This window comes from Aquarana catesbeiana, linkage group LG02 (assembly GCF_042186555.1).
Source record: "Aquarana catesbeiana isolate 2022-GZ linkage group LG02, ASM4218655v1, whole genome shotgun sequence".
NCBI lineage: Eukaryota > Metazoa > Chordata > Amphibia > Anura > Ranidae > Aquarana > Aquarana catesbeiana.
In genome coordinates, this window is record NC_133325.1 from 335,339,714 (window position 1) to 335,365,183 (window position 25,470).

At 39.7% G+C, this 25,470-nt stretch overlaps 1 protein-coding gene across 2 annotated transcripts in view; it reads right to left on the reverse strand.

The window, feature by feature from the left end:
• CFAP47 (cilia and flagella associated protein 47) overlaps nt 1–25,470 on the reverse strand; it is a 769,322-nt gene that overhangs the window by 95,365 nt on the left and 648,487 nt on the right. For both annotated transcript variants that reach the window (XM_073614843.1, XM_073614844.1), the window contains exons 59-60: nt 6,959–7,118; nt 3,824–3,918 (exon numbers count right to left, since the gene is read on the reverse strand). In XM_073614843.1, the coding sequence (XP_073470944.1) occupies nt 3,824–3,918; nt 6,959–7,118 (255 nt within the window). The remainder of the gene's footprint in view (nt 1–3,823; nt 3,919–6,958; nt 7,119–25,470) is intronic.

The following is a 25,470-nucleotide window of genomic DNA, read 5'->3' on the forward strand; positions in this document are numbered from 1 at the left end:
ATTTCGGCACAGGGTTCCCCTTAATATCCATACCAGACCTGAAGTGCCTGGTAATGGACTGAGGGGGGAACAAATGCTGTTTTTTTCAATGATTTTTATCTATATTGCCGGGACCCAACAATACATTACAGCCTCGAGTAGTTTTAAATTACATTTTTTCCATTAGAAATGTCATTTTGCTGTGGTATTGTTCTAAACACGGGAAAAATGTGTTACTTTACAGGCATACTAAGGCCCCCCCAGCACAATATTCAAAGGAATATTTAATTGTATTGTTTCATTTTAAGCATTATTAAAATCATTGCTCCCGAAAAAAACTGCAGTTTTTAAAACTTTTTCTGTATTGATACATGTCCCCTGGGGCAGGGCCCAGGTCCCCAAACACTTTTTATGGCAATAACTTGCATATAAGCTTTTAAAATGAGCACTTGATTTTTTATGTTCGTGTCCCATAGACTTTAACGGTGTTCGAATGTTCATACAAATTGTTTGCCTGTTCGCAAGTTCTGGTGCGAATCGAACCAGGGGGTTCAGCTTATCCCTAGTATACAGTATCTCACAAAAGTGAGTGTGTAAATATTTTATTATATCTTTTCATGTGACATCAGTGAAGAAATTACACTTTGCTACAATGTAAATTAAATCTTCCTCCAGCCCATTGTTGTTAACCTCCCAGCTTATATTAGAGATTCCAGTCATGTGTTGGACTGTCAGGGCTGGGCTCAGCTCTTCCTTCTCTAAGCTGGCCGCTCAGCTGTCGGCTAATTGCAAGCTCCTATCTCTACACAGTGACTCACCTGTTGATGATATCCTGTTCGTCAGTCCTGCCTACTTAAGCCATCCAGACCAGATGATCTCTGCCTTCACCTTGGTCAAATCTCTAGAGACGCTCTCCTGTGTTCCTGTTAAAGACTTGCTTGGGTGACATTCCTTCTGGCTCCAGATCCTGCTTGCTGTTCTACTACGCTCGTCTCTGGCTCCCTGACGGTTTGGCTTGTCTGACTATTCATTCCGGTTCCTGAACTCTGGCTATGTTTTGACTATGTTTACTCCGTTTACCTTTTTTTATTTTTATTAAACACTTGTGATTTAACTGTACTTCTGTCTCAGTCTGATTCATGGTTTCTGACATGGACACACTAAAACGTACACTTGAGGATTATTTATGGGCCTCATTAGATGTATGCACACTATATACATCTATCCCACATACAGTAGGCCTAAGAGCCTTATAATACTTTATACAGACCTCACTGTCAACTCGAGACAATTTCTGATCGAAGGGATGGAATTTTAGTTACAAAATAACTACTTCATGTTCCTAGACCAGTTTTTTCTTCAGCTCCAAGGCACTGCTATGGGGGTAAAGTAGGCTCCTTGCTATGCAAACACTGGAAGGAACTCCATCTGGAACCATAATCCCTTTGCTCCACACATCATGTACAATGGTAGGTACATTGATGATGTCCTTATCATCTGGAATGGTACAGTTGAACAATTTTCCTCCTTTGTGTCCCATTGCAACCACAATGACCCTGGACTGAAATTCACATGTCATAGATCCAGATATATGGTACTTATTATTTTAGATGTGGAAATAGCGCATAAACAAGGTATTATAATTTCCTAGAACCACTGCAAACCAACCAGTGGTAATTCCTATTTACATTTGTCAAGTTGGCATCACCCCTCTTGGTGTTAGAATATTACAAGAGGCCAATTCCAAAGGCTACGCCAGAATTGCACGAAAGAAGAGGACTATAAGAAACATGGCCAGATTTTGGTAAATAAGTTCCTAGAAAAGGGCTTTCCCAAACCCTTATTGAATGAAGCATTTCAGAAACACACTGCTCCTCCATTTCTTATTTTAAATAGAGATTGTAAAACTGAAGAAAAATATACAATTCGATTTGTTATGGGCTAAAACGACCATTCGTAAACACTGGAGCAGTCAACAGCTAGATCCCAAGTTAAGGAATATAATGCCCGAGGGCCCCCAAGTTACATTTAGAAGAGCTAAAACCCTAAAAACTCGATTGCTCCTAGTAAATTTAAATCACACCGGAAAGCACACACCTCAGACATCCGCTCTTATGTCGATCACCGAACAGGCATATTCCAATGACGTAAGAGAGGATGTCTTACCTGCCAGTTTATCTCCCATGGAAAATCAAGTTTTTCCGACAAAGAGGGTCAAACGTTCACAATTAAGCTGTTTATTACTTGCTTGTCTGAATTTGTGGTATACGTACTTCAGTGCCCAGGTAACCTAATATACGTTGGCTGCACCATACATACATTACGTAAACGTGTGGGCGAGCATAGGAGGTTCATTAAGGGTGGATGTGGCAAGCACAGCCTCCCCTGACATTTTTTGTCACACCACAACATGGACATCAAATGTCTCGAGGTCATGACGATCGAATACATTTCAGACAAAACAGATAATGAGAAATTTGCCTTGCTTTGCAAAAAGGAGGCTTTTCGGATTTTTAGATTGAACACCTTGTCCCCCAATGGGTTAAATGAAGAAATGGAGACAAATAATTTAATATAAATATCTAATATATTCTCTTTCACCTTTCCTTCCCCCCTCCCTCTAATTGTTATTTTTCTATTTTTATGGATCCGGTTTCTGAGGTTTTTTTCAAATTTAATCTTAATGATTTTCATTGATACCAGATATTGCAATTAATATCAATCAGTAACATTTATGACACATAGGAATATCAAATTATGAATAATAGATTTATACCCAAGCTGTCAGAAGGCATCATCAACTATTGCCAATATTTCTATATTTTAGAAACATATGCACATGTCTGGACTCTCATACCATGGTGATACATATATACATAACAACCAATCCGTGGTCTTATGTATTACACATATAGATACATTTCTATACTACTATTTAGATTTTTTTATTGTTTTTTTCCTTTTTTATATCTAAGTCTTCATATTTATTATTTTTAAATTTTTCCATTTTTTTTCCTATATAATATTTAATTTCTTTTATAATTTTGTTTATCTAATATATGTACATATTTACATCTTGCGTATAGTTTCATATATTACATATTATACATACTATACAAAGATAATTTTATGTTTACTTAATTTTTCATTCACGTTGGTCCATCCTGTCACATGACTTGACAAGGTGCAGGAGCGCTAAACATGTCATCATGGTGATGGGACCACGCTATTGGCTTACCACCCTGGTGTCTTTACTTTAACTCTATCCACTGGCTTCCACTCTGTCCTTCTGGTGCAGCGAGTGGTATCATTGCTAGCCGATGCCCCTGCATGGTGTCGCTGTGGGGAGACCTGTCATAGCCCCTAATTGACTGTACTCCTCTCTGCAACGGCAAACGGCTCCCCTATTCCACCACATCCACTCTCCCTCCGGATCCTTCGAGCCACCACACACCAATGTTGATATTGGCAGGCACAGAGACACATCCAGGACCGTTCCATCTGAGAGCAGGTATGCAATTTTAGCCACTGGTCATTGTGGACAATAGACTGTTTTCAATGGGTTGGCAGACCTTCATGTAACTTTTAATCAAGATGATGTTTCTCTCAACAGAACCTATATTTTAATTAATGGAAGAGGCTATATTTAAATTCACGGAATCTGAGAGACTGTCGGGTTTTTTCTCACATCCATGAACTTGAGATATACACCTGGATCTAAGCGCTTTATGGAATCTGTTGTGGCTTATACTGAGAATAAGAACACCCAAAACCTACATAACTGTTCTTGCATGATCTGGCCTTTTAAAATAACTATATATATAATTTTTTTTTTTTCAGATACCTGGAGTTGATTTTGATGGCTGAGCTTCTGGAATTCCATGAACTGGGTAAATCCAGCGTATACCAGAAATAGCTCCATCTTCAGTTTTTGATATGCTACAAATAATTAAAAATAAATTGGTACATGACTGTTTTTAATAGTTAATAAAATAAAAAAAAATGCATGCAAATTTACTCATATAAATGGCAATACTTACTCTGAATGTATTGTGAAATTATGCATGCAGTGTATTTACGTTTGGACTGGATGTGCATCCAGCAGAAGACAGAACATAATAATAATAATAATAATAATAATAAAAATAATGTATTTCATTTTATTTCTGCTCCAGAGCAAATTACCAGGGGGCAGTGCTAGTTATATACTTGCAATAGATGAAACAGATGACTCAAAGATGGTTAATTATCAACACATACAACTTTGTGTCTTAACCACTAGGTCCAAACTTATAGCAGTTTTACTGCTACAGGGCGGCACCTGTACATCGTATCACATATATTTACATGATTCCACACTTCCGGGTATGAGGCGCGCCACCGGCGGCTCGCTTCCACTGTATTACAAACAGCGGAAGCTGATCGGCAGGTAAAGGGAACTTTATGTCCTCCGGCACCCTCTGATTGTCGGGCAAAGAGACAGAAGAAGGCAGATCGCTGCTCTGACAGGAGGGAAGGGATAGAGTTTGTGTCCCTGCAAAGCAGGGAATAAATTCCATCTCTTCCCCTAGTTAAAGCACCTCACACAGCATGGTAACACTGGCTAGGCACACAGTTAACCCTTTGATCGCCCCTGATGTTAACCCCTTCCCAGTCAGTGTGCATATTTTTAGCACTGATCACTAAATTAGTGTCACTGGTCCCCAAAAAGTGTCAAAAGGGTCTGTTAGTGTCAGAATGTCTGTTGAAAAATATTGCATTCCTGCTATAAGTCACTGATCGCCACTTTTATTAGTAAAAAAAAAATAAATATGCCATAGTTTGTAGATGCTATAACTTTTGCATAAACCAATCAATATACGCTTATTGGAATTTTTAACCAACAATATGTAGCAGAATATATATTGGCCTATATTTATGAAGAAATTTGATTTTTACATTTTTTATTGGATAGGTTTTATAGCATAAATTTTAAAAATATCTTTTTTTTTTTAATTGTCAGTCTTTCCTTGCTTATAGCTCAAAAAATAAAAAAACACAGAGGTGATCAAATACCACCAAATAAAAGCTATATTTGTGGGGGAAAATGTATTTGGGTACAGCATTGCATGACCACGAAAATTGTCAGTTAAAATAACGCAGTGCTGTATTGCAAAAAAAGGCCTAGTCATGAAGGAGGGTAAATCTTCCGGAGGTCAAGTGGTTAAACTGGGTGCACATACAGATGGTTTTCTTTAAAAAAACTCACAGATCTCTGCATCCACACAAGTGATTTGGATGCAGGGATCTCCCCCACTGTCCTATTGTATTCTGACAGCAGGGACTGTCAGAGTACACAGATCACCACTGCAGCCATTGCCTGCTGAACTGGCAAAAAATTTTGCACATGTGTACTTGGCTTTAAATAACTTGCCACATGTCAGAATATTAAGAGGATAGAGGTCTTTAAGGGCTGATTATATTTTACCAGTGTTTTGTTCTAAATTCTGCAGTAATTAAGGGTTTAAGAGTATATTCAGGATTATTTTTTTAATTGATCTATTTATGTGATTTTTATGTGATTTTATCTCCAGAACTTTCACTAGCTGACAATTAGGTGTATACAGCATTAAATAATATTCCATAGCATAGCAACCAACAGCTGAGTTTTGACAGTTGGCAGAATACTGAATATAATATGGATGTAACTACTGAAACCTGGCCAGTGATTTCTTGAGAGTTTTAGCTGGCATCCACTTTTACATTGTAAACTCTAGTTTCATAGATTAGGTAGTTTAGACCGCTTGATACTTTAGGTAAAAATTCTAGTTTTAATGTTTTAAATTTCTCATAATAACAAAACATAGTACACTCCTAGTAACGATACAGAAGACATTGCAGTGAAAAATGCAGACACTTTTTTACCCAAAATATTTTTTTGAAAGTATAAAAACATAACTTTTAGATTTTTAGATTGTAAGCTCTAACGAGCAGGGCCCTCTGATTCCTCTTGTATCAAATTGTAATGTAACTGTAATGTCTGCCCTCATGTTGTAAAGCACTGCGCAAACTGTTGGCGCTATATAAATCCTGTATAATAATAATGTAATAATAACAGTCCAAGGCATGCTCTCTACAAAAAAAAAAAACTAAATGGAATTGTCCTAACAAATGCCGTATATGCAAATGCAGCGTGGTATAGCTAATAACTGAATTATGCTATTACTGTTATATTTGCAATATATTTGCAAGGTAATAACTATGTATTGACTTTTACAGCTTACTTCAAGCAGAAGATAAGATTTTGTAAAGCAGCAGTCCATTAATCAACTCAAGACTTACCAAAGTATAACTAAACCAGATCAATAAGCATGCCTGCCATATGTAAAATAGACTCAATAATCCTTTATGTTATCTAACATACTGAAATAATTTAGACTAAGTGGCTTGTTTGTCAATTTTAAATGTTTTTTTCCCTATCAAGTGCAGTGCATGCTAAGCTAAACCCCAAGCAAGTAGTAGTTAATCACGTTCAACTCGACTTGTTCTATTCAAGATATTTTTTTTCTATAAAATGGTGAGGGATAAACAATTTTTTCATTGTTACCTTTTAATTGCTGTCTATGTTCCTGCTAAATAGAACTGCCCAATCTATTTGTCCTAGTGACCAATCCAAAATTTGAGTTGGCCCTAGAACGGGAATATTTGGTAAATCTTCAAATGGAGACACTTGTTAACATGCCAACTGCCTAAAAGGGGATTTACCTTATTTTAGAGAGATTTCTTCCTGCTTCCTAATATGTTAAAAAAAAAACTGGATATGTGTGTTATAACCATTCCCTGCTTTATCCAAGGTTTTGGCTTCAGCTACAACTTAAATTATATTTAACATTTTCTTTGCTACTTTCTTTGCTACAGGCTAGCCTTTACCTATGGCAAGGCTCTTGCCATTCTTTCTTGTGTTAGCAGAGTGATTACATACCAGCTGAAATCTACTTGCCTTTTTAGTTCTGTACTTAAATCTTCAACATTGTTGTGCTCCCAGTTGTTTCCATTTGCTTTTACCATGTGCACAACCACCAAAGCCTCATAAAGCTTCATCGTATCAGGTGCAAATAGTACTGGTATATCAAGCTTCTCCTTTGGACCTAAAGGAATTCCTGAAGAATACACATATAATTTAAAGAGCATTAAAAAACTGAAAATAGCAATTTAAGAAATACAGTATATGCAGGTCAGTTCATTAAATGAAGAAATCAGTAATATTTTAAGCAAATAAAATACTCAGGGGTGATCCGATACCAATCCGGTACATCTGATTTTATAAAAAGAAAAAAGGTAAAATATGTTCTGCTTTTTAGCCACTTCATCGATTTTAATAAAGGTGATATGTTTTGTTTTAATGTTTTGTAAAACAAAAATGAATTTTCATGAACATCACGCACCAATTTATCTTACATTTATAATTCACAACTTCATATGTGATCCTGGTTTATTCTAAATCTGGTTGAACTGCAATCACAATTTTGCACTGCATAAATGTAAGTATGGCAATTCAAAATATCAACACTGCTTGCAAAATATATCAGCACATATCTTTATTGCTCTCCATCTCATTAATCTTGTTCATGTGAGCAAATATAAAGCTGAACATTTCTGACAAAAGGAATATGAAATTGCTTTTGTTTCAGGTGCAACTGGATTTCTGACATGTTTAAATTATATTTGATCAGGTTTGACGGATAATTATATTTTTACTTCATAGTACTATTTTCATTTAGTATATTGTGATTTCTTTGTTATAATAAAGCATACACCTTGACACTAACAATTCGTTATATCTCTGTTGTAAATGAGTTCAGTTCTGTTTATTGCAGATGGTATACCGAAAGTTTATCTGGAAAAAAATATTCAGGTAGAATAATATATAAAAACTGTCACTTTTGCTTAGAAAAGAAGTACAAGGAAAAATATCTAAATGTTTGTCCATAATAAGACATGATCTTTTGTATACAGTAAAAATGCCATTTTGCCAATTTGCATAGTTTTTCTTAACCATACAGCCACACAGCTTCATGAAAGATGTCTTTGACTTCTGGGTAAAAAAGTAACAACTTAAAGCGTTTGTTAACCCAAAAAAAAGAAAAATTGATCCTGTTTTTTTTAAAGCATGTTATACAGCATAGTGCTTGTGCTGCGTAATTTGGCCCCCTGTATCACCTGAAACACCTGGCTGATCCTGCCAGTTTCTGCCCTCCCCCCTGTAAACTGACCACAATAATCAGGGCTGCTGAGCCCTGACACTAGACAGATTATGTGCCTCCGTCATCCACAGCCTGCTCTCCTGTGTCTGTGTCTCCCTCTGTCCTCCTCCTCCCTCCCTGCTTGTCTGCTCTCCAATCCGCCTAACCTGCTCTAAATATAACAGCTTTTTTCTGCTACAGTTCCCACTGATATATAACACTAAGCTCCCCAGTGCATGTCATTCATAAAAATATGAGGAAGAACAGCTTACTTCAGAGCGCTGTTCGGCGTCATGTAAACTGCCCGCCGGTCTCCTCCTCTCCTCATCTTAGCTGACATCAGCACCTCCCCCTGCAGCTATCACATTGGGAAAGGAGACCAGCGGGCAATCAGCTAAGCGTCGAATAGTGCTCTGAAATAAGCTATTACACAGCATATTTTTTATAAATGACATTGCACTGGGGAACTTAGTGTTCTATATCAGCAGGAACTATAGCAGATTTTTTTTTTTAATTTTTTTTTACCTTAACAAACACTTTAAATTAATGGAGGTAAATAGCAGTTTGTTATTATGTAAGGCATTTTTTTTGGCCCAATGAATTGTATACACACCTGCCACCTTCTATGTCACTCCTGGACTTACAAGCTGGTACTAGGGAAAACAGCGTGTGGCAGGGGAGAGGGAGTTTGACACACACCAAAACATCAGATATCAGCAACCCAGTAATGTTTTAACGCTGGGGTTTCCCAGTGACGTGTACAGGTGACCCCAAACCCCTCTGATGCAACGCAGGTTTCCCGTAGAAGCAGTAGGAGCATGGATTTATTGGATTACATCGCTGGAATCTCTTTTTTATTTTTTTATTTTTAATAAAGGACTTGTCCCAAGCCGTCTCCTGTGGTTTTTTAACATTTTAACACTTTTTTTTGTGAAATGGTAGGGGTACAATGTACCTCTTACCAATTCACATGGGGGGGCGGGATCTGGGTGTCCCCTTTGTTAAAGGGGGCTTCCAGATTCCAATAAGCCCCCCGCCCGCAGACCCCCACAACTACCGGGCAAGGGTTGTGGGGATGAGGCCCTTGTCCCCATCAACATGGGGACATCCTCCCCATGTTGAGGGCATGTGGCCTGGTACGGTTCAGGAGGGGGGCGCTCTCCCATCCCCCTTTTCCTGCGGCCTGCCTGGTTGCGTGCTCGAATAAGAGTCTGGTGTGGATTTTTGAGGGAACCCCACGCCATTTTTTTTTAAAATTTTGGAGCAGAGTTCCCCTTAAAATTCATACAACACCCCTGGTCTGGTATGGATTTTTGGGGGGAACCCCATGCCATTTTTTTTTTAATTTTGGCGCGGAGTTCCCCTTAATATCCATACCAGACCTGAAGGGCCTGGTAAAGGAATTTTGAGGGACCCCCAAGCATTTTTTTTTTTTTTTTCAATGACTTTCAATGACTTTTATGCGTATTGTCAGGACCAACAATTCATTAATAGCCGGCACTAGTGCTAGTACTTTTAAATGACTTTTTTTTCCTTTAGAAATGTCATTTTGCACTCGGACTGTTATAAACACGGGAAACATGCGCTACTTTACAGGCATACAATAGACACCCCCAGGTACGAAATTTAAAGGAATATTTCACTTTTATTGTTTCACTTTAAGCATTATTAAAATCACTGCTCCCAAAAAACGGCCGTTTTTAAAACTTTTTTTGCATAGATACATGTCCCCTGGGGCAGGACCCGGGTCCCCAAACACTTTTTATGACAATAACTTGCATATTAACCTTTAAAATTAGCACTTTAGATTTCTTCCATAGACTTTTAAAGGGTGTTCTGCGGCTATTTGAATTTGCCGTGAACACCCCAAATCGTTCGCTGTTCGGCGAACGGGCGAACAGCCAATGTTCAAATCGAATTCATGTTCAACTCGAACAGATAGCCCATCCCTACTGCTGACATGTTCCTGGTTTTGGTTGTGTCATTACAGTACTAATCATGTCTATGGGCATGTTTCTGGTAGTTTTAGAACTATTATTATTGTGGACATTTTTCTGGTAGTGTCAGCTTTGTACTGATTGTGTCTGTGGACTTGTTTCTGGTAATGTAAGTACAGAATTGATTGTGTCTGCAAACATTTTGTGTCAGTACAGTACTAATTATGCCCAAGGACATGTTTTTAGTAGTGTCAGTATGGTAGTGATTGTATTTGTGGACATGTTTCTTGATGTGTCAGTATAGTACTGATTGTGTTTCTAGAAATGTTTCTAGTAGTGTCAAATAGTAGTGAATGTACCTGTAGACAATTTTCTGGTAGTCTCACTAGGGTAATGATTGTATCTGTACACTTGTTTATGACAGTATCAGTGGGGTACTAATTGTGTCTGTGGTCATGTTTCTGGATGTGTCTGTACAGTACTAATTGTGCCTAAAGACACGTTTCTGGTAGTTTCAATACAGCACTAATTGTGCTTACAGACATGTCCCTGGCAGTGTCAGTATGGTATTGATTGTGCCTGTGGACATGTTTCTGAAAATGTAAGAATAGTACTGATTGCGTCTGTGAACATGTTGTGTCAGTACAGTACTTAATTGTGTCTGAGGATCATGCTTCTGGAAGCGTCAATATGGTTGTAATTGTATTTGATGGGCATGTTTCTTGCTGTGTCAGTATAGTACTAATTGTGTTTGAAGACATGTTTCTGTTACTGTCTAATGGTGGTAGTTGTATCTGTAAACATGTTTCTGGAAGTGTCAGTTGGGTTGTGATTGTATCTGTAGACTTGTTTCTGGTAGTATCAGTGCGATAGTGATTGTGTCTGAAGGCATGTTTGTGGTTGTGTCAATAAGGTATTGATTGTGTCTGGGAAAGTTTCTGGTTATGTAAGTATGCAACTGATTGTGCCTGCTGACATGCTTCTGGTAGTTTTAGTAGAGTATTGATTGTGTCTGCAGAGGTTTTGGGCAATGTAGGTATAGTACTAATTGTGCCTACAGACATGTTTACTGCTATTTTCAGTAATATAGTTATTGTGTCTGTGGACATACTTCATGTTTCTGGTAGTCAGTTTGGTACTGATTGTGTATGTGAACATGTTGTCAGTACAGTACTAACTGTGCTTGAGGACCTGTTCCTGGTAGTGTCAGTATAGTAGTGATTGTATCTGTGGACATGTTTCTGGCAGTTTCAGTGTGGTAGTGATTGTATCTGTGAACATTTCTGACAGTGTTAGTATGGCACAGATTATGCCTTCGGACATGTTTGTTACGGAGGTGACTTCACCTCCATAACATCTTTAAAATACACCCCATTTTAACCATTGAAACCACTAAGCAACTTATTCACTCCCTTGTTATCTCTCGCCTTGACTATTGTAACTCCCTCCTCATTGGCCTACCTCTTGTAATGGAAATTTGTAAGTTCTGTATATAATTGTATTGTATTTTGTATGTATTGCACACTGCCCTCACTGTGCACACAGCACTAATAATGTTTTCAGTAAATGTTTACATTCTTTCGAGTCCTGATTAGAATTAGCGTGCCTATGTAACGCCCCTTGTTACCATAAACGTACATTGTAATATTAATGTGATACCTACGTAATCATGTGCATAAAAACCTTCAATTGCGTCATAATAAAGCAGAACAGTTATTTGGAAAGATGCTGAGCGTATCTTTTGTTTCTGTTCCCTACTGCAGTAGTTATTATTAATTTGGAACCACTAATCAATATGAGAATAGGAGTTGCCTATCATCAATTTAACCAAGTCAGCATGGCGAGCTTTGCCTTAGGAGGGGTTTCCAGGTGACCCTGAGTATCCGAAACGAGGAGCTTGAGACGATCTGGGAATTTCTGATAATCAGCCGGCTGAGGTAAGCCTTTTGCTTACATTTGAGTTATCAGACTTCCTTGATCGGTAAGGAGTTTTCGGGACAAAGGGTATCTATTTTACTCCCCTTAATGGAACTGTATTGATTGGTGGTTATATGTTGTCTTGTCCCTGTCTATTGTCCATCGGAGTGTTATAGATAAGAAAGGGAAGAATAGTGCTGTTCACAGGTGATGTAGTACATCTTCTAGTTAAAGTAGTTTAGAGGCAAGAGGGTATAGGAACATGTAGAGAAGACTGGCCAGTCATTATTGGCATTAAATTTAGTTTAGAGGCAAGAGGTTATAGGCACATGTAGTCATTATGGGCATTAAATTAAGTAAGGGAATGAAGGGTAAGAGACCCTCAAAAATGCCCAGCTCAAGAGGAGCGCTATATATGAACCTAAGGTGCAGTTCCGCCTATACTGAGCCCCTTGATTAATGGTTAAAGTGGACAGGGATCCACAATGGGTAACTGGGTTACCAAGGTCCACAGGGACTAAGAATCATGCAGAGTAAACAGCTAGAGAAACAGCTATCTATGTGAGCAGGATGGATCAAGGGTGACATTAACAGACAGTAATAGACAGAAAGGGACATTTTCATGTTAAGTTGTGGGATGAATTTGGGGTCAGGCACTACAACTAGTAAAGTCAGAAACAGAGAAATGAGAGGTAAAACAGAATACTTTATGTGTTGTCAGAGAGGGAAGATGGGATGAGCACTCTGGCTGCCCGTCTGATCATAGAGGCTAGATATAAAAGATATCTGAACAAAATAAGGAAAGCAGAATTTAGGCAGGGAAATATTAATGAGAGTTAAAAGAAAGTGAGATAATGATATGCATGTGTTGTGTACAAATGGGAAAAATGTAAGCGATTTTAGAGAGATATTGGTGTACGTGTGTGCGAATGCTGGGACCTTTAGTTCTATCTCTTGTGTGTGTCATGTACGCAGATGTGACCCCCTCCTTTGTGCTCTCCTGAAAGAAATGTGGCTGAGATGAGAGGTCAGTAATAAGCTGGAAGGACACCATGCCAATTCCAGTTTTTTAGACAAAACATTTATAACAAAATGTGCTGGGTTAACGAATCTAATGGTAAACAATGCGATCACAATTATTTTGAATCTGTTTTCCAAACATGGTAAAATGAAGGTTACATTTAACCATGTATTACACAAATTGAAAATCTTTTGATAGTGGAAACAGTGCATTTAAAAAAGGAAAATTAAGTAAAATTAAGTAATAATGAGTATTAATGTCTAATATGAGTTTAACAATTTTATTAATAATATAGATATATTGAAACTGGTTTAGACAACCTTTGGTTGGAAATGAAATCCAGGTTATTGGGGAAATTTGTAAAAATGGGATTAGTTTAGATTAAGATAACAATTTTGTAATTTTACATTTATTCAATAAGCCCTTATTGAGAGGAAAAAAAAGATTAAGATGAGGTTGTTATTTGGAATACAGCTGCCGTAATATTTAACAAAGCCAAGATGGATGGGATACATAAGAAGTTTTTCTACAAAAATTAAATTTTAAGGTTTTTGATAATAACTTGATGTGTGGTCCATGATGTGAGAGTTATAATAAATTCAATTTAAATATAACAGACCCATCACATCAAGTCCACACACCCTGTTAGGATAGATGCCACCTGCAGCCAGTTGTTTTATAGTTTTTGATGCTTTCTGGTACATCATACAAATTGTTGATCTTTTTGTTTTTATTTATTTTTATTTTTGAAATCCAAAGCAGAATGTGTGGATTGTGAAATGATGTGCCCCTTTTCCTTGTAAGTGCAGTGGTATAAGGAGAAGAATATTTTGGATTTATGGGCATCTCTCCATGACCGCAGGGTATTGTTATCATTTATTATAATATTGCCAGGAAAAAGTTGTCTTTTGAAACATGAAACTGGAGTTCTTACACAAACAGCATGATAGAAAACAAGCCATTGTAATATATTTATGCAAGCTGGACCCAGTAATGAAGGGTTCATCCCGATATATCAGAGCTGTAGCTTTTATGCAAAGGTGCTATTAGACAAAGTTAGATATTGTTTTGGTCAAATATTTATTTTTTAATGGTCGGACATTCTGCGCAGCAAATATACAGCTAACTAAATGTTTGTCTAATGAAAAGTTTAAAATATGAGTTTGTTTATGTACAAATCTAACAATGAAAAATGCGTACATTTGAATCCAGCCACCTTATTGCCTCTATTGGAGGAGGCTGGAGACAAAGGAAGACACATGTGTTAAATTGATGTAGGAATCAGCTGCTGTGAGCCCAGTGCAGGACACACTCCCTGAAGACCCAGATATTAATTTTTTTGTAGATTTGAGTATGAAGTTTATCACCCAGAAGGATACTCTGTATTCAAAGTCATTGGATCCTTTTTCCCCAGCTCAAGAAGCAGAACTCCATGTTTTAGCAAAGCCTGTGAGCTATAAAAAGAGTGTATATTTATTAAGATAGTAGAGATATAGAGAGCTTTTGGTTCCATTTGAAGGGTCAGAAGTTTGTTTTTACTTCAGCAGGTAAACCAATAAAGCATGCCAAGTTAATTTGATTGGCTGTTTTCTGCCTTCCAGGTTCTTGCTGAGGTAGCCATATTAACTTTCACACATGGAAGCCGACCAGGTGACTAAGGATGCTGCATTTACAGCCCCGGACACTTGATGGGTCTGTGCAACTCACAGATTCCACCCTAGTTCTGGCCCAGTATAGCTGGGATTAATAATTCAACTTTAAGGACCCTAGAACAAGAAGAACAAGTAGTCCACAGGGGGCAACTTCTTATGAAACAGGACTTTGGAAAAGGTGATCATTCATGTCTGGCAGCCACTCTTTTCTCTCCAGCTTGACACATGGACCATGTCATCAGTCACAAGCAGTTATGGCTGCCTTAGTAAATGAGCATGGGATAGAGCCAGGGTTCTCCACTGTTGTTTTTATAACATACCACTTCTTGTTTTACCTGTTACCAAAAGCTGAACATCCCTTCCAGAGATTACAAAAAAGATATATCCAGATGCCCAAGTCAGGATCTGACAAGTATGCATTTTGTCTGTATGACATGTTTTTTGGATGTCCAGTGGCAAATGCTACTACAAAGGCCACAGTAAAAAGTGTTATCAGAAGTAGTTTGTAAATATAGAGTGCAGAAAGTACAGAGAGTAACAGAAGAAATCATTTTTTATAGGAGAGTCCTTACTAGAAGTTTTGAGGTTTTATTTTTACACCCCCTACTGTCTACAATGTAGCAGACAAAGTAGAGTAAGAAACTACAGTACCTGACCGCGAGATTGTGTTTCCAGCGCGATACCATCGCGCTGGTTCTCAGCGACAGGGTACTGTGAATGTCGCGCTGGCTCGCTCATTGGGAAAAGAAAACTTTGTTTTCCTTCCGCGATGAGTGACAGGCAGTGTTGACAGCTGTCTAGTATGAATCCTGAGGTGAGAAGACCGCGCCAAATTTTAAATGAAAAAACCGGCGTGGGTTCCCCCCCAGGCGCATACCAGGCCCTTAGGTCTGGCATGGATTGTAAGGGGAACCCCCATGCCGAAAAATCGGCGTGGGGGCCCCCCTCCAAATCCATACCAGACCCTTATCCGAGCACGCAGCCCGGCCGGCCAGGAAGGGGGGTGGGGACAAGCGAGCCCCCCCTCCTGAGCCGTACCAGGCCGCACGCCCTCAACATGGGGGGGTGGGTGCCTTGGGGGAGGGGGGCGCCCTGCGGGCCCCCCCACCCCAAAGCACCTTGTCCCCATGTTGATGAGGACAAGGGCCTCTTCCCGACAACCCTGGCCGTTGGTTGTCGGGGTCTGCGGGCGGGGGGCTTATCGGAATCCGGGAGCCCCCCTTAATAAGGGGGCCCCCAGATCCCGGCCCCCCACCCTGTGTGAATGAGTTTGGGGTACATGGTACCCCTACCCATTCACCTAGGGAAAAGTGTCAATATAAAAAAAACACAGTACACAGGTTTTAAGAGTAATTTATTAGTCAGCTCCGGGGTCTTCTTCCGACTTCAGGGGGTCTCCTTCCGACTTCTCCCGGTGTTCGGCCTCTTCTCCCGGGCCCCGCCGCTATCTTCTTCCAGCTCTATTGCCAGCGAGGGGCCCGGTCTGCTGCCGCTGTCTTGCCGCCGCTGTCTTGCCGCCGCTGTCTTGTAGCCGCTGCCTCGCCGCTTCTTCTCTTCTTTTCTTCTTCCCCGATGTTGACACGACGCTCTCTCCGGCTCGAATGCTGTGTGCGAGCTGCGGAGACATTTATATAGGCGGTGACCCCGCCCCCTTACGACGTCATGGTCCCAGCATGCGCAGGGACTCTGGCGTCATAAGGGGGTGTGACCCCAGAGTCCCTGCGCATGCTGGGACCATGACGTCGTAAGGGGGCGGAGTTACCGCCTATATAAATGGCTCCGCAGCTCGCACACAGCATTCGAGCCGGAGAGAGCGTCGTGTCAACATCGGAAGAAGAGAAGAAGAGAAGAAGCGGCGAGACAGCGGCGACAAGACAGCGGCGGCAGACCGGGCCCCTCGCTGGCAATAGAGCTGGAAGAAGATAGCGGCGGGGCCCGGGAGAAGAGGCCGAACACCAGGAGAAGTCGGAAGGAGACCCCCCGAAGTCGGAAGAAGACCCCGGAGCTGACTAATAAATTACTCTTAAAACCTGTGTACTGTGTTTTTTTTTATATTGACACTTTTCCCTAGGTGAATGGGTAGGGGTATCATGTACCCCAAACTCATTCACACAGGGTGGGGGGGCCGGGATCTGGGGGCCCCCTTATTAAGGGGGGCTCCCGGATTCCGATAAGCCCCCCGCCCGCAGACCCCGACAACCACCAACGGCCAGGGTTGTCGGGAAGAGGCCCTTGTCCTCATCAACATGGGGACAAGGTGCTTTGGGGTGGGGGGGCCCGCAGGGCGCCCCCCCTCCCCCAAGACACCCACCCCCCCATGTTGAGGGCGTGCGGGCGGCCTGGTACGGCTCAGGAGGGGGGGCTCGCTCGTCCCCACCCCCTTTCCTGGCCGGCCGGGCTGCGTGCTCGGATAAGGGTCTGGTATGGATTTGGAGGGGACCCCCACGCCGATTTTTCGGCATAGGGGGTTCCCCTTACAATCCATGCCAGACCTAAGGGCCTGGTATGCCCCCGAGGGGGGAACCCACGCCGTTTTTTTCATTTAAAATTTGGCGCGGTGTTCCCGCCTCAGGATTCATACTAGACAGCTGTCAGCACTGCCTGTCACTCATCGGGGAAGGAAAACAAAGTTTTCCTTTCCCGATGAGTGAGCCATCTCGGCGCTGGCTCCTGCGACGGGGCTCGTAGGTGTCAAATCTCGCCGAGAAGTGCGGCGAGATTGACACAATATCGCGGTCAGCTACTGTAGAAAACTTTTGCCTGAATGTTTTCTTATATTTTATCAAGCCCCTAAGGGGGATGTTGGACTCTCTCCCTATGGGATTTGGTTTGGGAGTGTGTTACTCACTTACTAATATTTTGTCTCAGCAGCTGAAGTCCTCCATTCGGATCTCACAGAGAATATTGCTGATCTTTTAAGGTTTTTTTACAAACTAATTTATGTGTTTTCTCCCCAATTCCAGATCCTAAAAGTTTGGAAGGATCTAAAACTAAAGCCAAAAACTAAAGTGACTTGTGGATTGTTAAGAGACATTTATATATAAGGAAATGTTTGGAGACTCAATACAGCATCTATTTCATGTACAGTTTTTGCAAAACTTGAAGGAAAAGTCACCTGGGTCCACACCAGACACTGCAAAAATGACTAAATTAAAGAAATCTCTGTGTTTGATTTGTTTTCCTCTTGTGATCACAGTCTAGGGTACTTTTTGATTCAATTACTTTAATTGTAAGGGATATATATATATATTTGAAAAGTAGTTTAGCCATGTTGAAGATATATTTGTCTTTTGCACGTCTTCCATTTTATGTAGAATTGTCTCTGTTTACATTTGCTGATAAGTCAGCATGCCCACAGTTCAGCTAGAAGGCCATTCTGGCCACAGGAATGTACAGCCAGTACTCTGTAAATATGTCTTATCAATCATTTGTTTTTCACAATGAAAAGTCATTTTGTAATGAAAAAGTTGCTCAGCTATTATTTTCTCCACAATGGAGTTTTTTTTTGCCTCTTTGGCCAGGACTACCTCCACCTAAGCGTGTGGAGGTTCCAGGTTAAAGGTTATAGCAGGTATGGTTAGTAATCAAAATATTGATCAAAAGAGGGGAGACTATAATGGAAATTTGTAAGTTCTGTATATAATTGTATTGTATTTTGTATGTATTGCACACTGCCCTCACTGTGCACACAGCACTAATAATGTTTTCAGTAAATGTTTACATTCTTTCGAGTCCTGATTAGAATTAGCCTGCCTATGTAACGCCCCTTGTTACCATAAACGTACATTGCAATATTAATGTGATACCTACGTAATCATGTGCATAAAAACGTTCAATTGCGTCATAATAAAGCAGAACAGTTATTTGGAAAGATGCTGAGCGTATCTTTTGTGTCTGTTCCCTACTGCAGTAGTTATTATTAATTTGGAACCACTAATCAATATGAGAATAGGAGTTGCCTATCATCAATTTAACCAAGTCACTCTCCATAAGCTATCCCCTCTTCAGTCTATCATGAATGCCGCTGTCAGACTCATCCACCTTACCAACTGCTCAGTGTCCGCATCCCCTCTCTGCCAATCACTCCACTGGCTTCCCATTGCCCAACAAATAAAATTCAAAACACTAACAATAACATACAAAGTCATATACAACTCTGCCCCAAGCTACATCAACAATTCTGTCTCCAAATATTACCCAAATCATCCTATCCACTCCTTCTAAGACCTCCTGCTCTCTAGCTCCCTTGTCTCCTCCTCCTATTCTCATCTCCAGGACTTCTCCAGAGCCTCTCTCATCCTCTAGAATTCACTACTCCAATCTGTCCAGATATCTCCTACTCTGTCCACTTTGAGGAGGTCCCTGAAAACTCATCTCTTCAGAGAGTCCTATCCTGCCTTCAGCTAACTAACTCTTCTACTTCCCTCATCAGTTCATCCCTCACAGTTACTAACTTTTGTTTCACCAGCCCCTTCCTATTAGATTGTAAGCTCGCATAAGCAGGGCTCTCCTAACCCTCTTGTATTGAATTGTATTGTTGCTGTATTGGCTCCCTTTATATTGTAAGGCGATGCGCAAACTGCCGCTATATAAATCCTGTATAATAACAATAATGTTTCTGGTATCGTTAGTACAGTAGTGATTGTGTCTGATGACATGTTCCTGCTACTGATTTCTGTGGGTGTTGGTAGCTGCCTTAGAGGAGAAGAAAGTATAAATTGATTCCTGATGTAGTGATATTCTGCATGCCAGAGTTTGAAAGAATTTAAGATAAAATACATCCACCAGCAGGGACACATACAGAAAAAACATAGATTCCCCAGTCCTCTCTACTTTACTAAAAGCATAAAGAATAAATAGATGGCTACAGTTGAGCTTTAAAAGCTCTTCTAATTGGATCTACATTTCTGAACTTTGTACAGATGAGATGTTGATGGCAAATGTTTAATGATCACCTTTAACAGCTATCAAGTGTCTTATGCAGTCCAAGCAGCCAAGCTAAATGTGAAATTGCTAATAAGCACTGTCTCTATTAACCTTAGGAAATTATGTTTAAATGAGCACACAACGTAAATTGTAGAAAGCCAAATAAATAGTGTGATAGCTAACAAAGGGAATATAACGTGCTGTCCAAAATGAAAGCAAAAAAGCTGGGTATACAAATGTTTAACAAAAATATTAATGCTAAGTAAAATAAAAGAGAAAATAGTTTAAGTATATTATGATTTACCCTTCACTTTGCTACTTAGGATTGCTGCAATTCATTTCATTGTCACTGATATAGTACATTGGCATAATTCACACTTCATTCATAAGTTACTTTGTCTACATTCTGCTTATAAAGCAGCCTGAAAGTTATCTGTAAAGAACACAAAATTCAGCAAAATAAGGCCCAAAATGAAGACAGAGCCAAAGATTCTTAATATACAGTATCTCACAAAAGTGAGTATCCCCCTCACATTTTTGTAAATATTTTATTATATCTTTTCATGTGACAACACTGAAGAAATGACGCTTTGCTACAATGTAAAGTAGTGAGTGTACAGTTTGTATAACAGTGTAAATTTGCTGTTCCCTCAAATAACTCAACACACAGCCACTAATGTCTAAACCGCTGGCAACAAAAGGGAGTATACCCCTAAGTGAAAATGTCTAAATTGGGCCCAATTAACCATTTTCACGTCTCTGAAACCTTTAGGTTATATGCATGAAGTACCTCAGAAGTTTTATACCAGAATATCAAAAATTTTGTAGATATTTTCTTTATACAGGACACAAAGGGAAGAATTAGCCATTGTATCACAGATTTTAGCCAATTTAGTTAATGGAATAGATTGTTGAAGAACATGTTTCCATTTTCTCATGTAGAGGTGATAATCTAAAGTCATAGGGAGGGCCTGGAGAGTTTGGTATATACAGTGCCTCGACAAAGTATTCATACCCCTTGAAAATTTCCACATTTTGTCATGTTACAACCAAAAAACGTTAATGTATTTTATTGGGATTTTATGTGATAGACTAACACAAAGTGGCACATAATTGTGAAGCTGAAGGAAAATGATAAATGTTTTTCAATTTTTTTTACAAATAAATATGTGAAAAGTGTGGCGTGCATTTGCATTCAGCCCCCTGAGTCAATACTTTGTAGAACCACATTTTTCTGCAATTACAGCTGCAAGTCTTTTGGGGTATGTCTCTACCAACTTTGCACATCTAGAGAGTGACATTTTTGCCCATTCTTCTTCGCAAAATAGCTCAAGCTCTGTCAGATTGCATGGAGAGCATCTGTGAACAGCAATTTTCAAGTCTTGTCACAGATTCTCAATTGGGTTTAGGTCTTTGACTGGGCCATTCTAACACATAAATATGCTTTGATCTAAACCATTCCATTGTAGCTCTGGTTGTATGTTTAGGTCATTGTCCTGCTGGAAGGTAAACCTCCACCCCAGTCTCAAGACTTTGCAGGCTCTAACAGGTTTTTTTCTAAGATTGTCCTGTATTTGGCTCCATCCACCTTCCTATCAACTCTGACCAGCTTCCCTGTCCATGCTGAAGAAAAGCATTCCCACAACATGATGCTGCCACCACCATGTTTCATGGTGGGGATGGTGTGTTCAGGGTGATGTGCAGTGTTACTTTTCCGCCACACGTAGAGCTTTTCTTTTAGGCCAAAAAAGTTCAATTTTGGTCTCACCTGACCAGAGCACCTTATTCCACATGTTTGCTGTGTCCCCCACATGGCTTCTCACAAACAGCAAACTTGACTTCTTATGGCTTTCTTTCAACAATGGCTTTCTTCTTGCCACTCTTCCATAAAGGCCAGATTTGTGTAGTGCATGACTAATAGTTGTCCTGTGGACAGATTCTCCAACCTGAGCTGTGGATCTCTGCAGCTCCTTCAGAGTTATCATGGGCCTCTTGGCTGCTTCTCTGATTAATGCTCTTCCTGCCCAGTCTGTCAGTTTAGGTGGGCATCCATATCTTGGTAGGTTTGCAGTTGTGCCATACTCTTTCCATTTTCGGATGATAGATTGAACAATGCTCCATGAGATGGTCAAAGCTTGGGATATTTTGTTAAAACCCAAACCTGCTTTAAATTTATCCACAACTTTATCCTTGACCTGTCTGATGTGTTCCTTGGCCTTCATGGTGCTATTTGTTCACTAAGGTTCTCTAACAAACCTCTGAGGGCTTCACAGAACAGCTCTATTTATACTGAGATTAAATTACAAACAGGTGGACTCTATTTACTAATTGGGTGAGTTCTGAAGGCAATTGGTTCCACTAGATTTTAGTTCAGGGTATCACAGTAAAACAGTAAACAGTAAAAAAATTTGTAAACAATTTTGAAAACCATTTATCATTTTCCTTCCACTTCACAATTATGTTCCACTTTGTGTTGTCTATAACATAAAATCCCAATAAAATACATTTAAGTTTTTGGTTGTACCATGACAAAATGCAGAGAATTCCAAGGGGTATGAATACTTTTTCAAGGCAGTGTAGATGGAAACAAGCATGAATGGGCCTTGTACACAAATGTATTCAACACTTGTAGCAAGGTCTAGGGGTAATAAGGGGAGGAGAATAGAAACATAACAGTAGATTTACTAAAACTGGTACACTCAGATTCTGGTGGTAGCCAATCAGCTTCTAACCTCAGCATGTTCAATAAAGTTTTGGCAACAAAACCTGGCAGCTGGTTTCTATGCAGAGGCGAGCCTGATTGTGCACTCTTCAGCTTTAGTAAATAAACCCTGTAATGTTTGAACTGGAGATAAGAATAGAAAAGTATTTTAAGATTTCCTTTTTTTTTAGTCCGAAGCTCCTCAAAGAAGCGTATTTTACAAGTCACTGGGTTGAAAAGGTGCCTTAACTGAAATACAGCGGCCTGAACCCAGGGCATCATTTGCAATCTTGAGAGGGTGTAAGGGGTTGCTGGGTTAAAGAGAACATTAATTAATGGCGATCAGAAAGAGATGAGAGAAAATCTCTGTGCACATGTATGCAATATCTTCACAGTCAAAATAATTGGTCCCAGTAACAGGTGGTTCAGCAATCTATATGCAGGTTTCATTATAGATCAAATTAAAGAACATAATTGTATTCGATATATTTGCCTAGATTATATTTTAGACCATAGATTTGGTGGGTTGATCAAGATGGGATGTAGTGTACATGGGAGGTGTGATAATATTTAACCATATTTGGAGCTCCTAGGCTTCCTCTGCATCTCATTGAAAGTAGAACCAAGCTAGCTATCCCATGAGCTTTATTATGCCAAATGAATTTAATAAAGGACCATTGTAAGCTATGTAGTTGTGACAGGAACAAGGACCAGGAGGGTTTCAAATAGGTTGAGCAGTTTTGGGAGAACAGACATCTTAAGAAAGTTGATCCTACCTAGTAAAGACATATTATATGTGTTCCACTGTCTAAGCAACAATAGACCTCATGAAACAGAGGAGGTAAATTAGCCTTATATAGAGTTTGGTATGTTGCTGTAATAAGAGTGTCTAGATATTTATTAGAATGGGGGCACCAATGATGAGGATAGTTAGCTTGTAGGCATGCAAACTGGTCTGGAACTACAGTATATGGGCAGGTAAGGCTTCCATTTTTGTGATATTAATGTACAGCCAGATAGAATACCAAAGTCAGCACGTAGGTTTAGAAGTGAAATATGGGATTCTGTGAGAGTAAGAAGATCATTGGCATGTGTGTCTTTGTGATAGCGTACTGCTTCACCTAGCAGTTGTAGACATAATATGGGGTAATATAATAGGGGTGAGAGGGACATACCTGTTTGGTACCATTATACATGTGAAATGGGTCAGCTATTGCATGAGGAAGACTGAGCTGGGATGTAAGAACTTGGAGCAATGGGCCTCAAAAGTCAATATGTTCTAAGGCTGAAAATATATCTGGCCAACTTAATCGATCAAAATGCTTTTTCAGCATCAAAGCTTTATAACAATGCTGAAGAGTTAATCTTAATCACCACATAAACCAGGTTAATTGTTTGTCTCAGGTTATCTCCCGCTTGATGAGTAAGGACAAAACCCACCTGGTCCTTAATTATAAGCCAGGGAAATGTATTAGCATATTCATAACATTTTTATTTGCTCCAAAGAAGATTTTTTTTTTTATTGTTTTTAGTCACATCAAGTACTTTCATTTGGTTATGTAACAAGGTGACCACACAGAGGCAAGCAAGATTTGGGGTGGGGGGGGAATAATTGGACTTGTGCCTTGCATATTTGTTTCACAAAATTAAGCTTTGTATGAGCAGAGTTCTGTTTTAGACACGTCCCAGCAGATATACATTGATTTCTAAAGAATGCCTTATGTGCTTCCCACAGAGTGGACACCTTGGTTACCGTTCCAATGTTCAAACTAAAGTATTCCTTAAGTGCTTTAAACAAAAAGAAAATGCCTGTCCAGATTTGCCCACACCGGGGTTTTCAATCTTAACACAAAGTTAAATATCCAGCCTTCTGGCTCACTTTATTAAGAAAATACAGCCTCCTGGCTTACACACTGCATTGCTGCTCAGGCCTTCCACTTTAGGCACTGGTCTGTCTCCCGCAGACTTTTCCCTTGTCAGTCCATATAGACCACAGCTCCTAGCTGCTCTGATCCTCAGGCTTGGGTCTCTGGCTTCTCCCCGTGCACACCTGCACTCTCTGGCTTCTCTCTTGCAAGCTTGGACTCCTCAGGAGGGTGGAGCTTAGAACCATGGTCAGGTGTCTACAAATATGCCAGCACACACCTGACCAGTCAGTGTGCTGGTGGATCGCAAAACCAGGACCCAGGACTGGGGATTTCATCCCAACCGGATTGCTAAGAAATCCCCAGGCTCCAGGTCCCAAAGTGCACTTTCCTAAGCAATGAGGAAATGGAAAAGCCATTTTTCTCTCACAAAGGAAATCCCCTGGAGCCCCTCAACCTGCCTGGTTGAGAATCCTGCATCTATACCCTGGTGGGGTACCACACTGCCACAAATGACAGGCTCAATTTAAAGGGGAACAACGTATAGTTATTTAAAAAAAATGTATGTATGAGAAAGATATTAACTATCTTCTAATCCTGCCATAAATGTCTTTGTTCAGACACAGTTATAGGGTGTCAGTGCTTTGACCTTGTCTCCCAACTATGCTCCTGTATTGTCACCCTATCGCACACTTACAATGAATACTACTATTGTCCATTTCTATACGCATTATCCATACATAGTCTACTGTTGTCACTATTAAGAAAAAAATATTTTAATAACTATGTGGCCATCTCTGGGGTGCGTGTATGTAGAGAGGAAGTGGCTGCAAGGAGGTTACAGGAAAGTGACATTGATATGCAACAACTGATGAGTGAAAAAATAGTTAAAATTAGTGTGTTTCATTTTTAAATGGCAGTTGATTATAATACACAGTGCTTTAGCAAACCTAATGTAATTTAGTTAGATGTTTATATATTGTATATACATATACAATATTACCACATGTTGCAGCATATTAAAAGTTTTGTTTATATATAAAGTTTGTAATCATCTACATTACATAGCTCTTATCTCTCTGTTGACTGAAACCAATAGACTTTGTGCAGTGAAGATTAATACCCAGAGACCATGTGATCTAGACATTGATCCTGGGAATATCAGTTTTGTATGGCAAGAAAGTGTGAATTTTCATTATAGGTCTATGTTAAGTGTATGTCTAGCAAAAACAGTCTTTTTTGTAGTTCTT